The sequence below is a fragment of the Jaculus jaculus genome, chromosome 8 (assembly GCF_020740685.1).
Source record: "Jaculus jaculus isolate mJacJac1 chromosome 8, mJacJac1.mat.Y.cur, whole genome shotgun sequence".
Classification (NCBI taxonomy): domain Eukaryota; kingdom Metazoa; phylum Chordata; class Mammalia; order Rodentia; family Dipodidae; genus Jaculus; species Jaculus jaculus.
The window spans coordinates 46617815-46642409 of record NC_059109.1 but is presented as its reverse complement, the minus strand read 5'-3'; the positions used below and the strand labels follow the sequence as shown (position 1 = coordinate 46642409).

At 38.6% G+C, this 24595-nt stretch overlaps 1 protein-coding gene and 1 non-coding gene across 2 annotated transcripts in view; one reads left to right on the top strand and one right to left on the bottom strand.

The window, feature by feature from the left end:
• Window positions 1-24595, bottom strand: part of Ccdc73 (coiled-coil domain containing 73) — a 134584-nt gene that overhangs the window by 10486 nt on the left and 99503 nt on the right. Inside the window, exons 14-16 of the mRNA XM_045156599.1 lie at window positions 6776-6956; window positions 1981-3435; window positions 675-808 (exon numbers count right to left, since the gene is read on the bottom strand). Coding sequence (XP_045012534.1) covers window positions 675-808; window positions 1981-3435; window positions 6776-6956 — 1770 coding nt within the window. The remainder of the gene's footprint in view (window positions 1-674; window positions 809-1980; window positions 3436-6775; window positions 6957-24595) is intronic.
• On the top strand, window positions 18896-18999 carry LOC123463113. Its single transcript, XR_006638725.1, has one exon. It is a non-coding gene; the product is annotated as a U6 spliceosomal RNA (small nuclear RNA).

Here is a 24595-nt window from a genome sequence, read left to right as displayed (position 1 = left end):
AAAGTGTACAGGTTCCATAGTAATTATTTCTAACTTCCTAAGCCACCTTTTATCAATTATATCCGCACTTGTCATTTGTTTTTTAGACTGAACAATTTTTCTTGGCTACAGTTTTACACACAAAGATATAAAACTTAGAAATTTAACCAAATAGTCTGTCAGCTCTAGTTAGTTGGTCTTCTTATGACAAATGGACTCCTGGGAGCCCCACAAATTACAGAAAACCTTGGCTCAATTCATACATATGTACTTATCATAAGTTAAGGATATTTTATCCTTCCATACATTGTATTCTAATTGAAATTATACTAAATTTCCATCTGTTTCCAGAAATAATATAAATTAAATTCGGCATTAAAAACTCAACAGTTTTCAAATTTTTGTTCAGTTACTACTATTTCTGTATTTAGGTGACTAACAAGTAAGAAGTACATAATGGGATGTCTCATACTCCTTCCCCAAACAGGCTGGATTATATCTATGTGATTTATACACTGTGAGTCTTTCCTGCTGTTTTCTATCAACCTTAATTGTGAAAAATGGTGCCATGTTGCCCTCTTGATATGATTCTGGAGATCAGTTAGGTCTTAATGCATCCAGATGCATATAGCACTACACATGTCTATAGACTTAGCTCACCAAGGTCTGCTCAGCAATATTTTTAATTGACTTACATGTTCTGTGGGAAAAGAAGAATCATAAACAGTCTTTGCAATTGCATTCCTCTCTTCACGGAGCTCTCCTTTGGGATATGGATGGGTACTCCAGTTACTCAAAGTGTCAGCAACTCTCTCAATGCTGGCAGTATCTGATTGACAAGAAGGAAATGGCAGCAACGGAACTTTATTCTCTAGACACTCATCTTAGTGGTTAAACTTTCTCTCTGATCTTGTGCTTTTGTACTTAAAAATCAACAACTATTTTCATTTTGAATCTTACATTTTTCCTAGATTTCCTTCATTATTACATATTTCACTTCAGAAAACAATATTTTCTTGTCATTCTTTCCTAAAATGTTAAAAGGAGTAAGGTACAAATATCTTCTAAAACAAATCTACATAAAATATCCCTATTCCACCCTTAAATTACCCACATGTGTAAACACTGATGTAATAACCACTTACAAATTCAGACTAATACCAAACATTGAACACCAGGATTTATAATCCATATTTGAAGAAAATGGCTGTAGTACCAAAGCCAAAAAAATGGCTATTTAGAAGGGGGTCATTGGGCTTTAATAAATAGGTAAAATGATTTTCAAAAATGCATGATAAAGGTTGAAAGAAAAGACATCCTTCATAAGACTATTCCCAGCCTTGGCCTCATAGTGAGACTTGGGGAGGCAGGAGTAGAAGGATCACTGTGAGTTCAAGGCCAGACTGGGACTATGAGTGAGTTCCAGTTCAGCCTGGTCTAGAGTGAGACCCTACCTTAAAAAAGAAAAAAGGAAAGAAAGAAAGAAAAAAAAAACACTTAAAAATACTTTTACCCTCAACAACTTTGACTAGGAAGTTGCTGTTTGCAAAGTATACATTTCCTTATGATCATACACTTTAATTTACAGCTATATATTAAATCTCAATGTAGCTACCACCCATCTTCAACATCCCTCAATATCAATTCATCTTTCCTCAAATTACTACTCTTTCCTGAGAGATTTTAAAACACAAGTTTATTCTGTCACTTCATGTGTGCTTATTTTAAAACTCAAACAGCCTGTCAGGTGTGGTGGCACATGCCTTTAATCCCAGCACTTGGGAGGCAGAGGTAGGAAGATTGTCGTGAGTTCGAGGCTACCCTGAGACTACATTGTGAGTTTCATGTCAGCCTGAGCTAGAGCAAGACCCTACCTGGGAAAAAAACAAAAAAACAAAACAACAACAACAAAAAGCAGCCTCTCTATTTGCTAAGGTAATAAACATGTGACCATATCAACTATATGTATGTATTTATCACAAAATTAAACTGTTTTTTTACCTGATTCAATATTTTTTCTGACATCATCCATGCCAACATTTTTACAAAGACTCAAAGTTACAGTTTTGCCTTCTGATGTACCTATTGGTCTCTCATTTAGTAACAAAGGAATGCTAGTTGAAGTGCTCATTGTTTGACTTCTAATTTGATTTACTTTTGACCAAGGACCATGGTCTAAGAAATTCATGTATACAGGATTTTTCTCCATTTTTGTATCTGAAGTAGAAAGATCAAAGGTTGACCTTCCACTTCTGTTTATGAAGTCTCCAGATGGCTTTATGTGCTGACCTTCACTGGACATTTCTTCTGAAGCTATGTCATTTGATGACTCTGTCTTCTCTGTATTATTTAACAATGTATGCTGTCTTTCCCTAACATTTACAAAAGAGAAGAGGCCTTTCTTTGTAGCATCAGTTAGATGATTCTTACTGGAAAACTGTTCATCTGTGGACATTTTCATGTGAACAACAGCTTTTAAATCTTTGTCTTTTGAAACATGACTGTTTTCTTGGTTAACCTCGGGGTGGCAAACAGTTATGTTGTTTTTCATATGTCCCAAACAGTTCTTAAACTGATTGTTTGACACATCATCCATATTTTTCCATATATTTCTTTTTACAGGGCTTGAGTTATGTTTTACCAATATTGGCATGATATTGTTTTCCACGTTCTTAGATATTTTTAAATTATCACTAAAGACAACAGATAAAATGGGTTGGTTGATTACGGAGCCACTGGGAATATGTTCAGGCTTCTCTAAAATATTACAGGCTTGCTGAAAATTTGACATTGATTTAAAAGGCAGTTTGCTGCAATCGTTTTGATTTGACAATGGTATTTCTTTTATTTTACACTGTTTATCATCTAATAAAACATTAGTTGAATCCTGGAAACTATATTTCTTACTTTGAACAGGATTCATTTTTATAACTACAGATGAATCTAAATCTGTTTTGGTGTGATCACTATTTGTAATCTCCTTATGTATAAAATTTCCTTGATCCCCTGGAAGCAAACTGAATTGTTTGAATGGTTCATTTTCAGAAACATCCTTATTATGATTTCCTTTGTGAGCCATCTCCTTTAAGATACTATTAAATGATGCTTTGCTATTTTGAGTGTCCAGAGGTTCATCTGGACCCATGTGGGGAAGAATTGATTTTTCAGTTCTTTGCAGGTCTGTCTTTCCTGTTTCTATTGCTGTGTCTACTGATAAAAGGAGATTGTTTGGTGATTCAAATTTTGAACATATACTGTCTTTTTCCAAGCACTCCTTGTTTTTTATGTCCATAGTAACTGATTTTCTACAGTCATTAACACTCAAGGTTTGTTCTTGACTATGTACATCTTTATCTAGGGAAAAGGGGTTTCTTAAGGAGATTTCACTTTGACTTCCATCCTGAAATGCAGTAGTATTAATTTCATTCTTGAGGCTTTTCTCAAAGGTCTGGAAACCTGTCATGAAAAGAACACGGCAAACTTTCATATTGTACAACAAAGCCTATTTTTATAACGTGTACAATATCACCTACTTTAAAAAAAAACAAACGTATTCAACATTACATTATCTTACTGGCTACTAACCACATAACCATAATTACAATGATTTTACATATATGCTGGGTTCCCTTGATTCTGAAAGTATATTTTGATGCTAAATGTTTGATTCTGTTACATTTATATTTGATAAGAGCAAAAGTACTTTGATTTAATGGGGGAAGTAGCATAAAGTATTACAAAATTGTTTTATTATTTCTCTACTACATTGCTTTCTTTGGGGCACTTAGTACAATACCATATTAAATGCATATCTGATAAAATTAACATATTCTAACAGTATATACTCTAATTTCTGTTGCCATCAGGTCTAGTGATATTCAGAAGTTACTAGTGGATTTCTTTACATTTGTCAGTTATCACTAACCTTTAATGTTTTTTAAAAAAAAATTAAATCTTTGCATTGATTTTGGTCAAATGTGTGGAATATTTACTTAACCCAAACAATTTTATTCACCCATGTTTTAACTGTACACAGCAAATCTTAAGTATAGTTAAAATAATCTAGATTATAAATTTCAGGTTTTGAAGGGCTTTTTTAATTCAATCATTCTTTCTTCAATGTCTCCACCAAGTGGTTGTTCAGCCTCAGGTTGGAATGCCTTCTATCATTATTTCAATATGGAAGAATTAGTAAATTGTTTCAGGAGTTACAAACAGTCATTTTAATGAAGAAAAATGCTATAGTCTGGTAACCAGATGCATATTGGTGACCCAGAAAACATTCCCAGCAAAGAACTGAATGTTTAAAAAAATGTAGGGCTGGAGAGATGGCTTGGCGGTTAAGTGCTTGCCTGTGAAGCCTAAGGACCCCGGTTCGAGGCTAGGTTCCCCAGGTCCCACGTTAGCCAGATGCACAAGGGGGCGCACGCGTCTGGAGTTCGTTTGCAGAGGCTGGAAGCCCTGGCGCGCCCATTCTCTCTCTCCCTCTATCTGTCTTTCTCTCTGTGTCTGTCGCTCTCAAATAAATAAATAAAAAATTTAAAAAAATAAAAAATGTAAAAAGCCAAGGACAAAGAGATGAGACAGAAATGTAGCTTTTCCAAAAAATATATGGATTGTAAATATTGATTGACAAAGAACCTGGAGAGAGGGCAGAGTGGCCACAGTGCTTGCCATGCAGGCAGGAAGACCTACATGTGAATGAATGCCCAGGATCCATATAAAATGGTGCCAGGTGCCTATAATCCCAGACCTGGGGGTTAATGGTTATCTAGCCAAATTAGTGTACCCCAGGTTCAGTGAGAGACTCTGTCTCAAAAAATAAAGTGGGACTGGTGAAATGGCTTATCAGTTAAGGCACTTGCTTGCAAAGCCTAAGGACCCATGTTTGACTCTCTAGGTCCCACGTAAGCAAGATGCACAAGGTGATATAAACACGCAAGGTCACACATGCACACAAGGTGGCACATGCATCTAGGGTTCAATTGCAATGGCTGGAGGCCCTGGTATGCCAATTCTCTCTCACTCTCACTCTCTCTCTCCTTCATAAAAAATGTGGAGATGGCTCAGCACTTAAGGCACTTGCATGCAAAGCCCAATGACCTGGGTTCAATTCTCCATACCCATGTAAAACCAGACATACAAAGTGGCACATGCATCTGGAGTTCATTTGCAGGGGCAAGAGGCTATGGTATGCCCATTCTCTCTCTCTCTCTCTCTCTCTCTCTCATTCTCTCTCTCCTTATACTTTCATAAGTTAAAATATTTTAAAAAACAAAGTAGAGAGCAGCTGAGGAACCTGATATCCACACCTGGCCTTCATATACACACACATAGACCCACACATGAATACCTATGTATATTATACACACATATGCATGTACAAAACAGCCTGAGAAATTTGGGGTTTTTTGTTGTTGTTGACATGCAAATACAAAGATTTTCCCCAGGTACACTACAAGGTCTTTAAAGACTTTGATATTCCCTGAAATTCCACACAAGACCTACCATTGTACTTTGATAGATCTGTCAAACAAAAATTCTCAGCCAGACATAGTAATTACCATCTGCAATCCTAGCACATGGGAAGCTGAGGTAGGAGAATTACTGTGAGTTCAAAGCCAGCTTGGGCTAGAGTTAGACTCAGAAAACACAATGTCCTTGTCAAATAATTGTCATAGTGCTGGAAGGTGCTTTGTGAGCGGCTAGAGAAGAAAAGTACAATCTGAACAAACAGTGGATCCTAAAAGCTACAAAAATCAACCAGCCAAGCAAGATGGACCCATCAGTGTAATAGTAGCAAGTAAGTTATGGAGGTAACCAACTGCTTTCTGATTGGATAACAGGCCACTCACTGGGATACCTCCCAGTAAGTGGTATTGAGAACCAAGTCAAAAGCATATGGCTTGGGAGGTCATATACCCCAGAACTTCACTGTTCTTTGGCTACACAGGGACACTAGACTTGTCAAACAGCCTCCTAAGTTTGGATGTTTAAATCATGTGATTAATGCTGTTCTCACTTTGTTGTTGTTGTTGTTGTTGTTTTTCGAGGTAGGGTCTCACTCTGGTCCAGGCTGACCTGGAATTAACTCTGTCATCTCAGGGTAGCCTTCAACTCATGGAAATCCTCCTACCTCTGCCTCCCAAATGCTGGGATTAAAGGTGTGCGCCACCACGCCCAGCTCATTTTTCTGTAGAGAACCTGCTTTTACAGATGGTGGCAAATACCAGGAAGACCCAAGACCCATAAAAATGACAAGAGGAGAACACCTGAGGCTTAGGACTGCAGAGTCATCTCCGGCACACCCACCATGGGCTCAGGGAACATGGCAGAGGATGCTGTGGAATGAATATGAGTGCTATTTTCAGTGATTGCCAGAGAACTGACTCTATGGAGATGGCGGTAAACACAGGAAACTCAAAACTCATCAAAGTAGAAAACAAGAGGCTAATGGGAGCTCAACACTAAGAGCAACTTCTACCACTCCCTCAAAGGTTCACAGGACACTGTGGAAGAAGGGGCTGAAGAATGACAGGCAAAAGGATGGGAAGGTTTACTCTGAAGCACTGTCTTCCTGGTATGAACTGACTGGTGCATTCATGACCCTATATTGGATACTGGTACCCCTTCAAGACCTGCACAATTCTGAGCCTATCAACATTTTGACATGACGCATGGAGGAAAACAAAGGGAAAGGAACACAATCAAATTACTATATGGTCATATATTAAAGTTCCCAATAAAAAAATCACAATTTCCAAGTTATAAAACAACAGTATAATTTTGAGGTTACCTTCTCTGATTTCTTCTTCAGGAAGGTCTTTCTTTTCTTCCTTTTCATTGTCTTCAATATCTAAATAAATAGTCTTAGGGTTTTCTCCCTTTATTTCTTGCTCAGAATTATATTTCTGTGTGACGGTGTTTTCTGCCATTTTAGTTGTTTCACTATTTTCATTATTTGCTTCTGGAACATTCTGGTATAAAACAAGAAAACATTATTTTAAAGTATTACAAACATTTTAGCAAGCTTTGCCATTAAAACTGAAATATAAAAAATGAAATATAAAAATAATAAAGACTACATATGACAAACCCACAGCTAGCTAACATTACTTTGAATGGGAAAAAATGAGAATATTTCTTCTAAAATTTAGAATAAGACAAGGGTTCTCACTGTCTCCATTCTTTTTTTTTTAATTTTATTTATTTATTTATTTGAGAGCGACAGACACAGAGAGAAAGACAGATAGAAGGAGAGAGAGGGAATGGGCACGCCAGGGCTTCCAGCCTCTGCAAACGAACTCCAGATGCATGCGCCCCCTTGTGCATCTGGCTAACGTGGGACCTGGGGAACCGAGCCTCGAACCGGGGTCCTTAGGCTTCACAGGCAAGCGCTTAACCGCTAAGCCATCTCTCCAGCCCTCCATTCTTATTCATATAAGAACTCTTATAGTTCTCTAACTTCTGGCTAGAGTAATAAGACAAGAAAAACACACAAAAGAGATAAAAACAGGAAAGAAAGAAGCTAAACTAACATTATTTTCAGATGACATGAGTCTATATTTAAGAGATCCTACAGAACCTACCAGAAAACTTCTAGCTTTAATAACCCATTTTCAGCAAAGCTGCAGGTTACAAAATCCATACAAAACTCAGTACTAGGATGGAGAAATGGCTCAGCAGCTAACATGCTTGCCTGTGAAGTCTAAGGACACATGTTTGACTTTCCAAGTCCCACATAACCCAGATGCACAAGGTGACACATGAATCTGGAGTTAGGTTGTAGTAGCTAGAGGCCCTAGCATGCCAATTTTCTCCCTCTCTCTCTCTCTCTCTCTCTCTCACCTTCTCTCATAAAAATTGTAAGAATTAGTAGCTTTCATAGTCCAACAATGAACTTGCTAAGAAAGAAATTAGAAAAATATCCTCTTTATAATAGCTCCCTAAAAATAAAGAACCTAAGAATAAGCCTCACCAAAGATAAGAAAGACCTCTATAAAGAAAACTTTAGGGCTGGAGAGATGGCTTAGCGGTTAAGTGCTTGCCTGTGAAGCCTAAGGACCCCGGTTCAAGGCTCGGTTCCCCAGGTCCCACGTTAGCCAGATGCACAAGGGGGCGCACGCGTCTGGAGTTCGTTTGCAGAGGCTGGAAGCCCTGGCGCGCCCATTCTCTCTCTGTCCCTCTATCTGTCTTTCTCTCTGTGTCTGTTGCTCTCAAATAAATAAATAAAAATTAAAAAAAAAAAAAGAAAACTTTAAGGGCTGGGGAAATAGATCAATTGTTAAGAGCACTTGTCATTTAAACATATATATATATATATATATATATACACACACACATATATATATGTATATGTGTGTGTGTGTGTGTGTGTGTATGAGTTTTATTCACCTGTTAAGAAAAATAAAGTTATGAATTCTATAGGAAAATGGGTGGGACTGTAAAACTTATGTTATCTGAAGTCACCTAAGTGCAGAAAGCCAAGAACCACATGTTCTCTCTCAAAGGGAGATCCTAACTTTTTTTTTTTTAATTTATTTATCTGAGAGCGACAGACACAGAGAGAAAGACAGATAGAGGGAGAGAGAGAGAATGGGCGCGCCAGGGCTTCCAGCCTCTGCAAACGAACTCCAGATGCATGCGCCCCCTTGTGCATCTGGCTAACATGGGACCTGGGGAACCGAGCCTCGAACCGGGGTCCTTAGGCTTCACAGGCAAGCGCTTAACCGCTAAGCCATCTCTCCAGCCCCAAATTTTCAGAGTTTTTTGAAGAAAATAATTATCTATTTCCTTTTTTGTTTATGAGCAAAGAGAGCTAGAGATAGAAGAGACAGATAGAGAGAATGAGAGCACCAGAGCCTCCAGCCACTGCAAATGAACTCCAGATACATGCCTCTCCTCTCCACATTACAATTAAACTAATAAACACACAAACCAAAGAAAATATTCTGAAAGCAGTAGTAGAGAAGCATCAAATCACCTATAATAGAAAGCTCATCAAGACAACAGCAGATTACTCAACAAAACCTTCACAAGCCAGGAGGGGTAGTAATGAAGTATTCTAAGTTCTGTAAGATAACAACTGTCAACCAAGACTACTATATCTAGCAAAGCTATCCATCATAATTGATGGAGAAATAAGGACGTTCCACAACAAAAACAGGCTAAAGAATATATGTCCACTAAGCTATTTCTGCAGGAAATACTTGAAGGGATCCTTAATGCTGAAGACAATGAAAAGCACATATATGAGAAAGCAGGAAAAAAAAACCATATTTGAATTATACTTAATACAAAAGAGCAGAGGAAAAACAGGAAGCACTGCAAAGCAAGAAGAGTGGCAAGAATAAATATATACCTTCCAATAATAACTCTTAATATCAGTGGCCTCAATATCCCAACCAAAAGACACAGGCTTGCAGAGTAGGTTAAAAGGCGGGAGCCTCCTGTTTGTTACCTCCAAGAAACGCACCTTTCCATAAAGGACAGATAGTATCTTAGGGTGAAAGGATGAAAAATGGTATTTCAAGCAAATGGGCCTAGGAAACAAGCAGGTGTTGATATCCTAATATCTAACAGGATAGAATTCAAATCAACATTAGTTAGGAAAGATAAAAATGGTAATTTTATATTGATTAAAGGAACAATTCAAAAAGAGGACATTACAATTCTAAACCTATAAGCACCTTACATGGGTGCTCCCAATTTCACTAAGCAAACAATACTGGACTTAATGTCAAAGATAACAATAAGCACAATTGTAGTGGGTGACTTCAATACCCCACTTGCATCAATTGACAGGTAATCCCAGCAAAAATAAACAGAGAAGCATCTGGATTAAATGACATCATGTAATAAATGGACCTAACAGATACATATAGAACATTCTATGCAAACACTACAAAATACAAATCTTTTAGGTACCACATGAAACATTCTCTACAGTAGATCACAGAGGCTGAAGGGATGGCTTAGCGGTTAAGAGTCCTGCCCATAAAGCAAAAGGACCCATGTTTGGTTCCTCAGGAGCCACACAAGCCAGATGCACCAGATGGCTCATGCATCTGGAGTTCATTTGCAGTGGCTGGAAGCCCTGGCATGCCCATATTCCTTCTCTTCTCTCTCTCTCTCCCTAAAATAAATGAATAAAAATAAAATAGACCATATGTTAGGATACAAAACAAATACAGGAAAATTTAAATAATTCCTTATATTTAATCTGATCACAATGGGATCAAACTACAAATTAACATTTAAAAAAGCATGTACACAAAATCATGGAAAATAAACAGTATACTACTAAACAACGAAAAGGAAGAAATCAAGAAGGAAATCAAAAACTTCATAGAATCAAATGATAATGATGACACAGCATGCCAAAACCTATGGGACACAATGAAGGTAGTCCTAAGAGGGAAATTTATAGCTTTAAGTGCTTATATTAAGAAATTAGAAAGGGCTGGAGAGATGGCTTGGCGGTTAAGCGCTTGCCTTTGAAGCCTAAGGACCCCGGTTCGAGGCTCGGTTCCCCAGGTCCCACGTTAGCCAGATGCACAAGGGGGCGCACGCGTCTGGAGTTCGTTTGCAGAGGCTGGAAGCCCTGGCGCACCCATTCTCTCTCTCTCCCTCTATCTGTCTTTCTCCCTGTGTCTGTCGCTCTCAAATAAATAAAGAAAAAAAGAAAAAAAAAATTTTAAAAAAAAAGAAATTAGAAAGAGTGCAAGTAAAAAACTTAATGCTTCACTTCAAGGCCTTGGTAAAAGAACAAGGCAAACCAGAAATCAGTAGAAAGGAAGAAATAAAAAGATATTAGGGCAGAAATTAATGAAATAGAAACAAAAAATACAAAGAATCAATGAAACAAAGTGTTAGTTCTTTGAAAGGCTAAGCAAGACTGATAAACCCTTAGCAAATCTGACCAAAAGCAAGAAGAAACCCTTAGCAAATCTGACCAAAAGAAAGCAAGAAGAGACACAAGTTAACAAAATTAGAGATGAAAAAGTCACCATTACATCAAATACTAAAGAAATACAGAAAATTATGACAAACTTTAAGAACATATACTCCTCTAAGTTTGAAAACCTGAAAGAAATGGATGGTTTCCTAGATTTATATGACCTACTAAAATTAAATCAAGCTGAGACAAACTATTTAAATAGACCTATAAAAAGCACTGAAATCAAAGCAGTTATAAAAAAAAAAAATCTCCCAACTATAAAAAGTCCAGGCCTGGATGGATTCACTGGTGAATTCTACCAGAACTTCATGAAAAAACACCAATGTTTCTCAAAATTTTCCATAAAATAGAAAAGGAAGGATTACCCTGATACCAAAATCAGACAGAGAGAACAAGAAAGAAAGAAACAGGGGGGGGGGAAGGAGAGGAAGGGAGGGAGGGAGGGAGAGAGAGAGAGAGAGAAAAGGAAGGAAGGAAGGAAGGAAGGAAGGAAGGAGGGAAGGAAGGAAGGAAGGAAGGAAGGGAAGGAAGGAATAAAGAAAATAACAGACAAATCTCCCTCATGAATACAGATTCGAAACTTCTCAACAAAATGCTGGCAAACTGAATACAATAATACATCAGAAAAATCATTCACCCAACCATATAAGTTTTATTCCAGAGATGCAAGGATGGTTCAACATACACAAATCAATAAATGTAATATGCAGGCTGGAGAGATGGCTTAGCGGTTAAGCACTTGCCTGTGAAGCCTAAGGACCCCGGTTCGAGGCTCAGTTCCCCAGGTCCCACGTTAGCCAGATGCACAAGGGGGCGCACGTGTCTGGAGTTCATTTGCAGAGGCTGGAAGCCCTGGCACACCCATTCTCTCTCTCTCTCCCTCTATCTGTCTTTCTCTCTGTGTCTGTCGCTCTCAAATAAATAAATTAAAAAATTTTTTTAAATAAATGTAATATGCTATATAAATGGAATGAAGGGAACAAAATTTCATGATCATTTCAATAGATGAAGGAATGGTATTTGACAAAATCAAACATCCCTTCATGGTAAAAGACCTAAAGAAACTGGGAATAGAAGGAACATATCGTAATATAATAAAGGCTATTTATAACAAACCTACAGCTAACATTATACTAAATGGAGAAAAACTTGAAGCATTTCCACTAAAACCAGGAATAAGACAAGAGTGTCTACTGTCCCCTTTAATTTAATATAGTACTGGATGTTTTAGCTATAGCAATAAGGCAAGAGACATAAATAAATATAGGCACAAATAAATAAAATAGACATAAATAAAAAGGGATACATAAATTGAAAAAGGGATACAAACTAGAAATGAAGAGATAAAATTATTATTTGCAGATGTTATGATTCTATACATAATAGACCCTAAATCTATCAGCAAACTATTAGAGCTGATAAACACCTTCAGCAATGTAGCATGATACAAAATTAACATACTGAAATCAGTAGCCTTCCTATATACTAACAACAAACATACTGAGGATAAAATCATGGAAACAGTCCCATTCACAATTGCCCTACCCCCCTCCCAAATAAAATACCTTGGAATAAACCTAACCAAAGAAGTGAAGGATCTCTACAATGAAAACTTTAAAACATTCAGGAGAAAAAAATTGCAAAAAACACTAGGAAATAGAAAGAAATCCCATGTTCTTGGATTGGAAAAACCAATATTGTGAAAATGACACTCTTACTAAAAGCAATCTACATATTTAATACAATACCCATCAAAATTCCAATGACATTCTTCACATAAGTAGGAAAAAAAATCCTAAAATTCGTTTGGAAGCAGAAAAAAAGCTTGAATACCCAAAACAACTCTGAGCAAAATAAATAAATAAATAAGGCTGGTAGTATCACCATACCTGATTTTAAGACATATCGCAAAACTATAGTAATGAAAACAGCATAGTACTGGCACAAAAACAGACATGTAGATTAACTGAATAGAATAGAGGACCCAAATGTAAACCCAGGCAGCTACAGCCTTCTGTTTTGTTGTTGCTGTTGTTGTTGTTGTTGTTTTGAGGTAGGGTCTCACTCTAGTTCAGGCTGACCTGGAATTCACTACGTAGTCTCAGGGTGGCCTCGAAGTCACAGTGATCCTCCTAACTCTGCCTCCCAAGTGCTGGTATTAAAGGCATGAGCCACCACACCCAGGTTCAGCCTTCTGATTTTTGAACAAAATGCCAAACTACTCATTAAAGAAAAGATAGCCTCTCTAACAAATGGGGCTGGGAAAACTGAATATCTATATGTAGAAGGATGAAAGTAGATACTTCTCTCTCTCCATGTGCAAGAATCAAGTCCAAATGGATCAAAGATCTTAATATCAGACCTGAAGTTCTGAAACTACTAGAGGAAAAAGTAGGGGAAACACTTTAACATACTGACATAGACAACAATTTTATGAATATAATCTCAGTTGCTCAGGAAATAAAACCACTGATCAACCACTGGGACCTCATGAAATTAAAAAAAAAAAAAAAACTTCTGTAAAGCAAAGGACACTGTGAATAGAGCAAAGCTGCAACCTACAGAATGGGAGAAAATCTTGCCAGCTATATATCTGACAGAGGGTTAATATCCAGAATATACAAAGAGCTCAAAAAACCAAATAACAAGAAATCAAACAACCCAATTAAAAATAGGCTATCAGGGCTGGAGAGATGGCTTAGCGGTTAAGCACTTGCCTGTGAAGCCTAACAACCCCGGTTCAAGGCTCGGTTCCCCAGGTCCCACATTAGCCAGATGCACAAGGGGGCGCACGCGTCTGGAGTTCCTTTGCAGAGGCTGGAAGCCCTGGCGCACCCATTCTCTCTCTCTCCCTCTATCTGTCTTTCTCTCTGTGTCTGTCGCTCTCAAATAAATAAATAAATTTAAAAAAAATAGGCTATCAAACAAAATAGAGACTTCTCAAAAGAAGAAACACAGATGGCATATAAAAACCTAAAATAATGTTCTACATCCTTAGTCATCATGGAAAAGCACATTAAAACTACTTTGAGATTTCATCTCACTCCTGTAAGAATGACTATCATCAAGAAAAAAAAAAAATGACAATAAATGCTGGCAAAGATGCAGGAAAAAAAAAAAGAACCCTCTACATGGCTGGTGGGAATGTAAACTGGTACAGCCATTGTGGAAATCAGTGTGGAGGTTTCTAAAACAACTAATAATAAAATATGACCCAGCTATGCCACTTCTAGGCATATATCCTAAGGACTCTTCTCACTATATTAGAGTTATTCGTTCAACTATGTTTATTACTACTGCATTCACAATAGCTAGAAAATGAAACCAGCTTAAATGTCCCTCAACTGATGAATGGATAATGAAGATGTAGTACCTTTATACAATGGAGTTGTATTCAGCAGTAAATAAAATAAAATTATTAAATTTTCAGGGAAATGAGTAGATCTGGAAAGAATACTAAGTGAGGTAACCCAGGCTCAGAAATCCAAACATCACATGTTCTTTTTCCTGGGTGGATCCTAGCTACCAATGTTTAGACTTACATGTGAGGTGAAGTAAAAATTTGTTAGCAGAAGCCAGTAAGCTACAAAGGGGCTATAAGTGAGGGAGAAGAGGGGAGGCCTTAAGGAGATGGTATTCCATATATTTAAGTTAGTAAACAGATTACTGGGGGTACAATGGCCTAAGTGAGGTCACGGGAAGAGATTGAGTAAAAGAAGTGTTGGAGAAACATTAATAAAAATTAAAGATGTTATGAATAAGCCATATGGAAAACTACTTTTTTAGATAATGGCATACCTAGAAGCCATAGGCTCTTACTAGAAAAATTTCAGTGACAAGGATGGGATACCTTCCAGTGACTTGTTGGCCAGGGAGGTCCCTAATGCCCTCAGAACATTACAGGACATTGTCAAGGCTCTTTGTTTCCCACCAGCAATAGATGGTAAGACCCTATTGCTAAAAACTTCACATGCATTGGCTGTAAAGTCACTGATAGATCAAGCTGGAGCTGAGCTGAAAACCTGCTTCCTGTAGACCAGCTGATGACAACCTGGAAAAAGCTATGCTGCATGAAGCCTTTTGAGAGACAGAAGTCATCAGCAGTGAAAACAGTGGACACTACAAGCCTTCAGTTTGGCCAGCCAGGCCAAATGAGCCAACAAGTGCAATAGTGACATGTCTGTCATGGAGGAAACAAACCACTCTCTAATTGGACTGGATGCCCACTCCATGGGAGAGATTACATGCCTGATTACATTACTGAAAATCTAATAAAAGTCTATGATGGGGGAGGTCATGAGCCTTAAGAGTGTAACATTTGCTCTTGTCTAGCTAAATGCACATATTATGCTCACCAAACTGCCCTGCAAGCACTTTTCTGAATTTTCATACCCATATATTATTAATCTACTCTCTTTTTTTGTTTTTTTGAGGTAAGGTCTCACTTTCTAGCCCAGGCTGGCCTGGAATTCACTATGTAGTCTCAGGGTGACCTCGAATTCATAATGATTCACCTGCCTCTGCCTCTTGAGTGCTGGGTACTCTCACTTTTGGGTAGAGAAGCTTCTCTTTTCAGATGTTGGTGACCATTGGGATGTCCCAAAAGGCATCGTAATGCTGAGAAGAAGTGACAGAGGAATATTCAGTGCTGAAAACATTTTTATCATACCTTCCAAGGCTCAGGGTTCATTGCGGAAAAGGTGGCAGAAAGGACGTAAGAGCCAAAGGAAGGGTAGAACTGCTTACAATGCAATGATTCAGACATAAATTAGTCTCGATATCCATGACCTCACAGTGCCTATGGCACTACCTTCACAAGACCCTTATAATAGGAGGAAAAAAAATGACAAAAAAATAAAAGAGAGACTAAATGAGAGAGGGAGGGGATATGATAGAGAGTGGATTTGTGAAGGGGAGATGTGGGGAGGGGAGGGAATTATCAATGGCTTATTGTCTATAATTATGGAAGTTGTTAATAAAAATGTTTAAAAAATAAATACAGCAAATAAGACTGGGGAAACAGCTGTGTTTGAGAGCACTTGACACTCAAGCATAAGAGTGTCTCAGGCTGGAGCTCTCCATATGTGATTTTCTATAATACAAGCCACAAGCTGCACATGGGCACACACATCCATGGGGGCTAGACACTAGAGAACTAGAGGCTCTTTGACAGACAGCAGCTCTGGGTTAAAACAGAAGATACAACTCAAAGAAACACACAAATAAATGATAAGAAAAGGTCATCCAATCTTCTCCTATGGCCTCTGCATGCATGCACATGGGTCATAGGCATCTGCATGCACATGTTCATATTACCACATATTACACATATCGTGCATGCCCTCTCATAACCATACTCTATACACAAATACATGGAAAAAATCAGAAAAATAAAAAATAAAAAATACTACATTGTGGGATTTATAATGAGTAACAGTAGAATGTATGTTAACAATAGCACAAAGAACAGAAGGAGATAGCATTAGAGGCTTCTGAACAGCACAGCTTTGGTGTATTATCATTTGACATATGATCAATAAAACCCTAGAGCAGGAATTGGCAAACTATGTCCAGATGGACAAATCCAGCCTAATGCCTTTTTTCATAAATGCCTGTTTTCATAAATACAATTTTCATGGTGCTTAACCATTTTCACTTTAATTAACACTACTGAATTATTTATATAAAATAGGACTGGGGAGATGGCTCAGTGGTTAAATATGCTTCCTGCATGAGCATGAGGACCTAGGTCCACCCAACAAATCTCAAGAACCCATATAAACAGCTGGGCATGACCACACACACGTTATAACAAGAGCCCTATGGGGAATAAAGACCAGAGAATCACTGGCACTTGGGAATAGCAAATGCTAAAATTAGTAAGGAAGTCCATCACAAGGAAAAACAGAGGCACAAGTGATATTTCATTGGGAAGGGGTACCTGATATTTTCCACAGCTGCAGAAGAACCCCCAAGCACCACAGATAAGCACCAGGGGCCCTGCATCAGTATATACATGTGAATATACTATACACACCAAACATAAAAACTGAAAATAGTAAACTATATATTATGTATATTTTCTATAATAATAAAATATAAATAATATTTCTCAAAAAGATTAGAAGTCTTCCTTACATTATTACTTAGCATAAAAAAATACTGGGCTGGAGAGATGGCTTAGCAGTTAAGGAACTTGCCTGCAAAGCCTAAGTACCCAGGTTTGACTCCCCAGAATCCATGTAAGCCAGATGCACAAGGTGACACATGCACACAAGTGGCTCACACGCACAAGGTGGCACACAGATCTGGAGTTCATTTTCAGTGGCTAAGGCCTTGGTGTATCAATTCTCTCTCTCTTACTCTGTCTCTCTCCCTCATAAAAAAAAATTGTAAAAAAATGATTGGAGCCAGGAATTGTGATACATGCCTGTAAATCCTAGCAATTGGAGAGGCAGAAGCAGGAGTATCAGGAAGAAAGCTCATCCTTGGCTACACAGCAACTCTGAGGCCAACTTGAACTATCTGAAAAACATAACCACACACAAAATAATAGAAGAGAGGGAGTTAAAGAGATAGGGAAAGAAAAAGAGAATGAATGTAGACAATATTAAACAAGTAACAGAATAAAAATATAGAAGGCAAACACTAATCATAATAAAATAGTTGTGTTCAGTATCAAACAGCATAGACCTCAGGACAGAAATATTATTAGGATAAAAATATATATTTCATGATTAAAAGGTCAATCAACATGAAAGCCATAGTAATCATATACCTACTAACAGAACTCAGAAAAACATAAAGCAGAACCTGAATGATAAAAAAAGAGAAAGGGGGCTGAAGGGATTGTTCAGTGGCTAAGGTGTTATCCTGCAAAGCCAAAGGACCCAGGTTCGATTCCCCAGGATCCACGTAAGCCAGATACACAAGGTGACACATGAGCATCTGGAGTTCATTTGCAGTGGCTAGAGGCCCTGGCACACCCATTCTTTCTCTCTGACTCTAATAAATGGGTAAAAATAGATTAAAAATCTTAAAAAGAAGCCGGGTGTGGTGGCGCAAGCCTTTAATCTCAGCACTCAGGAGGCAGAGGTAGGAGGATTGCCATGAGTTCGAAGCCACCCTGAGACTCCATAGTGAACTCCAGGTCAGTCTGGGCTAGAGTGAGACCCTACCTTGAAAAATCAAAAAACCAAAAAAAAAAAAAAAAATCTAAAAAAGAGCCGGGCATGGTGGCACACGTCTTTAATCCCAGCACTCGGGAGGCAGAGGTAAGAGGATCACAGTGAGTTTGAGGCCACCCTGAGACTACAGAGTGAATTCCAGGTCAGCCTGAGCTAGAGTGAGACCCTACCTCAAAAAAACAAACAAACAAAAAAATCTTAAAAAGAGAGAAAGAAAAGTAAATACCCAGTTATAATTAAGGATTTAACACTCTCTTTCCACTAACTGGTAAAACAAGTACATTTTTAAAAAAAGAAGAAAAGTAGGGTTGGAGGGATGACTTAGTGGTTAAGGCATTTGCCTGCAAAGCCAAAGGACCCTGGTTCAATTCCCCAGGACCCACGTTAGCCAGATGCACAAAGGAGTGCACGTATCTGGAGTTCGTATGCAGTGGCTAGAAGCCCTGGTGTGCCCATTCTCTTTCTCTCTCTCTCTCCCTCTTTCTCTGTCAAATAAATAAATAAATACATAAAATATTTTTTTGAAAAAGTGAGGCTGGAGAGATGGATTAGCAGTTAAGCACTTGCGTGTGAAGCCTAAGGACCCCAGTTTGAGGCTTGATTCCCCAGGATCCATGTTAGCCAGATGCACAAGGGGCCACACACATCTGGAGTTCCTTTGCAGTGGCTGGAAACCTTGGTATGCCCATTTTCTCTCTCTCTCTCTCTCTCTCTCTCTCTCTCTCTGCCTGTCACTCTCAAATAAATAAATAATAAAGAAAAAAGAAATGTGCTCGCTTCAGCAGCACATATATTAAAATTGGAATGATACAGAGATTAGCATGGCCTCTTCAATAGGATGACATACAAATTCATGAAGTATTCCATATTTTTGACCTGCATCCCAAATGAGAAAAGCCTCTCCAGAAAAGGGACAGGGAGAAGGGAAAGGTCAGTACCAATATATGTTGTTTACATACTAAATATGTCCATATATAATAAAAATATGATTAAAAAGAAAAGAAAACAAAACAACATCAGGCCAAGCATGGTGGTGCATGCCTTTAATTCCAGCACTTGGGAGGTAGAGGTAGGAGGATCGCTGTGAGTCCAAGTCAGTCTGGCCTTGAGGAAGCCCTATCTTGGAAAACCATAAACCAACAACAGGAAGGTAATGACTTGAACATTACCACTAGCTTTACTTTTGATTGACATCTACAAAACATTCCACAGACCAACAGCAGTATATGTATTCCTTTCAAGGGTATGTGAAATACTCACCAAGATGGAAAAGATGGTTAAAAAAAAAAGTCTTATATAGTTAAAAGGATTAAAAGTCTTATGTAAAATGTTCCCTCACTAGGATACTTAATAGGTTGATATTGTATATATGTAATCACAATGATTGTAATGGGGAGGTAATATGATTGAGAATGGAATTTCAAACGGGAAAGTGTGGGGGTGGGGAGGGAGGGAATTACCATGGGATATATTTTATAATCATGGAAAATGTTAATAAAAATTAAAAAAAAAAATGTTCCCTCACTACAACCAAATTCAATATGAAATGCATCATAGAAAGGCTTTTGGAAAACTCACAAACATTTGGAGACTAAACAACACACTAAAGTGTCATAACCATGGGTTAAATAGTACTTCACAAGAAAAGCCTTAAAATGTTTTGCACTGGTAGGTATGTTGGGACATCCCTGCAATCCTAGCACTCAGGATATAGAGGCAGGATGTACCAGGGAACACAGGGAAACTTCCTCTCAAAAAAAAAAAAACAAGAGCTAGAGATGTAGCTCAGTATTGGGATGCATAAAACCCTACACTAAAATGACAGCATTAAGAGCAAAAGAAAATCCATATCAAATCTACAGGATGCAGCAAAAGAAAGTGCTGAGAGAAAAATTCATAGCTTTAAATATACACAAATAGAAAGGGAAATAAGTAAATAGTCAATGTTCTAGGTTGCATCCACAAGCAGCTAGAGAATAAATTAAATCCAAAGTAAATAGAAAGGAGAAAATATGAAAGTTAAAAGCAAAACTCAACAAGAAAAAGCAAGTGAACAAAAGTTTTAGGAAATAAAGGAAGCCACAACTTAGTTCTTTGAAAAAATCAATAAAAGAGAAAAACTTAAATTAATTAAGAAAAAGATACAAACTGCCAACATCAAGAATGAAAACAGCCCTAAAGACGAATAACTATACAAACACTTGCTCATTCATGTTTATTGCTGCTCTATTCACTAGCTAGGAAATGGAAGCAGCCTAGATGACAATTAACTGATGAATGGTTAATGAAAATGCAGTCTATTTACACAACAGAGTTTTATTCAGCTGTAAAGAAAAATGAACTATATGAGTCAGGGAAAAATTGTATTAAGTGAGATAACGGTTAGAAAGTCAAATGCCGCAAATTCTCTCACATATGTGGATCCTAGCTTCCTATGTTTAGATTTGAATGTGAGTTGGAGTAAGAGTCAGTAGTAGAGGCTAGGAAGCTAGAAAGGGGCCACGAGGGAAGGAGGATAGAGTAGGGCTTAAGGGGGAGGTATAATCAATATGTAAGTAGGGGGGCAGAACACTGGGGGTGAAGTAGTCTAAGTGGGGTCAAGGGAGGGGATAAAAGTGAGGAGGGATAGGAAAAGGGTTTATCAATCACTAGCTAAATAATATATATGCTGAAAAAGAGAGAAAGCGAGACATGGTGTCGCACACCTTTAATACCAGCTCTTAGGAAGCCCAGGTAGGAGGGCTGCCATGAGTTTGAGGCTACCCTGAGACTACAAAATGGATTCCAGTTTAGCCTGGGTGAAAGTGAGACCTTACCTCAAAAACACAAAAAGACAGTGTTTGAGCAGAAGTACCCCATAGGAGTAGATAATGCTGTGCCTAGAAGCCATAGATTGTTATGACAAAGATTTCAGTCCATGGGTAGGATACTTTCCAGAAAGATGTTAGTCAGAGAAGCCCCCGATACCCCCAAAACATCACAGGCTATTGTCAAGGCTCTTAGTTGCCCAACTGAACTAGATGATAGGACCCTACTGGTAAAGACACCACATGCTTGTGCTGCAGGTCAATGAGAAGCTAAGCCAGAGCTGAGCCAGAAGCCTCTTCCCTATTGACTAGCTGTCATGTTGCTGGAAAGAGCTATGTAGCCTGTTGGGGGAGGAAAGCCATCTGCTCTCTGATTGGACCAAGGCTCACTCCATGGGAGGAATTTCTTCCCTGGCTCTGAAAAAGTAATCAAAAGTCTTTGGCTGGGGAGGTCATAAACCCTAGGGTGAAACTACTACTATTATCTGGTGGTGTCTGCTCATCAAACTACCTTCAAAATGCTTACATTTATGCCCACATATGAATGCTGCCCTCACTTTGAATTAGAGAAACTTCTCTTTTCAGATGGCAATGACAAGTGGGCAGACTTAAGAACTCATCAAAGTGCTGAGAACTGACAGTACTCAAGACTAAGTAGACCCTCTATCACACTCTCCAATGTTCAGGCATTGCAGAAGAGGTAGTGGAAGCCCTGTTAAGAGTCAAAGGAAGTGGAAGAATGCTTTGGATTACTGTCTTCCACATACAAAGTACGCATGGTATTAATGACCTCACAGTAGCTGATGCTACCTACATAAGACCTGTATAATCAGAGGGGAAAAAAAAAATAGAAATAGAAGAGACTAGTTAGAAAGGAGAAGGAATTCAGTGGATGGGCAATAAGGGAGGGGAGAAGGGAGGATGGTGGAAGCGGATTATGATTACAATGTATTTTACATACATACATATATAGATCTAGAAAGAGAGAGATTATAAATAATGGAGATTATACATAAAAAGTTGAAAGAGAAGGGGCTGGAGAGATGGCTTAGCAGTTAAGGCATTCATTTTCAAAGCCTAAGGACCCAGGTTTGATTTCCCAGTACCCACATAAGCCAGATGCACAAGGTGGTACATGCACCTAGAGTTCATCTGCAGTGGCTAGAGGCCCTGGCATGCCCATTTTCTCTATATACTTTCATTTTTCTCTCTCCACTTCTCTCTCTCACCAATAAATAAATAAATATCTTTTTAGTTTCAGTTGGGCCCCTTTTGAGGTATGTTGGGGCAGCTCTCTTCTTAGGATCTGCATCTATCTGGAAAAGAGAAGCAGATTCTCCAACGGAGAGTGAGTTAGCACCCAGAGAATTGAGATAACACTTACTTTTTTGACAGACAGTATGATAGGTGTAGGCCCTCTTATACCCCGTGATTGATGGTAGCTTGATATTGTAGAGTGGGCTTGTGCTTGGGTATGGTTCTGACTTGTTTCCCAGCTCCAGCTATGGGTCTAGTACCACTGAGGGGATCAGTTAGCCAAACCAAGAGCAGTTGGTTCCCCACCATGGCTGTGTACCACTATTGCACTTGTGTGGGCATCACATCCAGTTATTTGTTGCTAATTAGGTTAAACAATGTGTTGCTTGGACAGATCTTGGTCATTTCCCCCAGTTGCCTATGTAGCATCTTCTGGCACTAGACATGCTGACTGTCTGGGGACTGACTCTCTCCTGGCTTCCAGCCATGTCATTCCATTTTATGCGTCAGCTGCATATGGAGTCTTCAGCAATAGGGTCTTACCACTGGCCTTTTGTAGGTCATCAAGTACTCTGACAGAAGTCTGTCATTGTTTTGGGAAACCTTGTAGGTTTCTCTGATTAAAAGCTCATTGTGGATGGTAGGCCCAAGCTGGAAGTGGGGGTTATAGGTCAGTGTCCACTAAGAAATTGAGGAGAAACATAACTAATATACAAGAGTTAGAGAGAAGAGAGATAGAGGGGAGATGGGGAGAGGGAGGGAGGGAAGATGTAGGAGATTTAGGTCAGTCTTGATCCTACCCTCTCCAGTGTCTTGTGGCTCAGGTGTTTCCTGTAAGGGTCTAGTGAAGGTTCAGCCATTTGGTCTGTCTTTTAGGAAGTAGAATTTTATGGTACCATTGCCTTTTGGGTCCGGATTACTGTTTTCCACCCTTCGATTCCCTCCCCGCCCTCCCATCCAGCACAAAGGGGAAGGAGACCAATGCAGAGAAAAATCAACTCCTACCAAATCAGAGAGCCAGAGCCTCAGAGGCCCCCAACACCTCAGCACTGAAGCAGACCAAAAATGAACCCAACATGGCTCAGGGAAATTTTGCGGAAGAGGGGGCGGAAAGAATGTCAGAGTCACATGTTGGGTCATGATTTGCAGAGACATTTATCATACCAATAACTGGGGGCTAACTCCACAATGCACGACCCATGTTCATTAACAAGGAGGGTCTAATGGGAGGGAGTAGATCACAGATGAGCCTAAATAATGGTACCAAACTGCCTGTATTTACTGAAAAGAAAACTAATAAATTTTAAAAAAAATATATTTTTTTAAAGTTGAAAGAGCCAGGTGTGGTGGCACATGCCTTTAATCCCAGCAATTGGGAGGCAGAGGTAGGAGAATTGTCATGAGTTTGAGGCCACCCTGAGACTCCATAGTGAATTCCAGGTCAGCCTGGGCTGCAGTGAGACCCTACCTCAAAAATAAATAAATAAAATAAAAAGTTGAAAAAGAAAAGAACAATTATAAAAATGAATGAAATTGGATTATTACAACTGATACCACTGAAATCCAGACATTCACTAGGGACTATTTTGAAAACTTACAGCCCAATAAATTCACAAATCTAGAATAAGTGGACACATTTCTAGACAAATATGAACTACCAAAATTGAATCAGGAAGAAAATTCAAAGAGAAGAACAATAAAGTGAGATAATAAAAATAAATCTCACAAAGCAACAATGGAAATGCCTAAGATCAGATAGACTCTGCTGAGTTTATCAGGTCCTTAAAGAATACCAATACTCTTCAAACTGTTCGTGAAACAGAAAGGGTAGCAATGCTTTCAAATGTATTCTAAAAATCCAACCCTGATACTAAATCATGCCAAAGAACCAACCAGAAAAGAAAATTAGACTAATAACTTTAGTGAACATGAATGCAAGAATCCTAAATAAAATAACTGAGGGGCTGGATAGATGGCTAAATGGTTCAGGTATTTGCCTGTAAAACCAAAGGATCCAGGTTCAATTCCCCAGTACTCATGTAAGCTAGATGTACAAGGTACAGCATATACTGGAGTTCATTTGCAGTGGCTAGAGGCCCTAGCATGCCCATTCTCTCTCTATCTGCTTCTTTCTTTCTCTCTCTCAAATATATAAATAAATAAAGTATATTTTAATAAAATATTTTTCAGGTTTTACATCATTTTTATAAAATCTGAGCTGGCTCAGTTTTGGGGTACAGCAACAGCTCAGGGAAAGACGATCTGCTGGTCCCCACCTCCCAAAGCCAGGTGAAGGAGGTTTCATACCAACAGGTACAACTCCTTTCAGCTCCCAGTCTATGCTCAAGGCTCAAGCAGGGGGAGAAGAGGGGCAGGGGAAGGGGAAGTTCCCGAGCATCCGACAC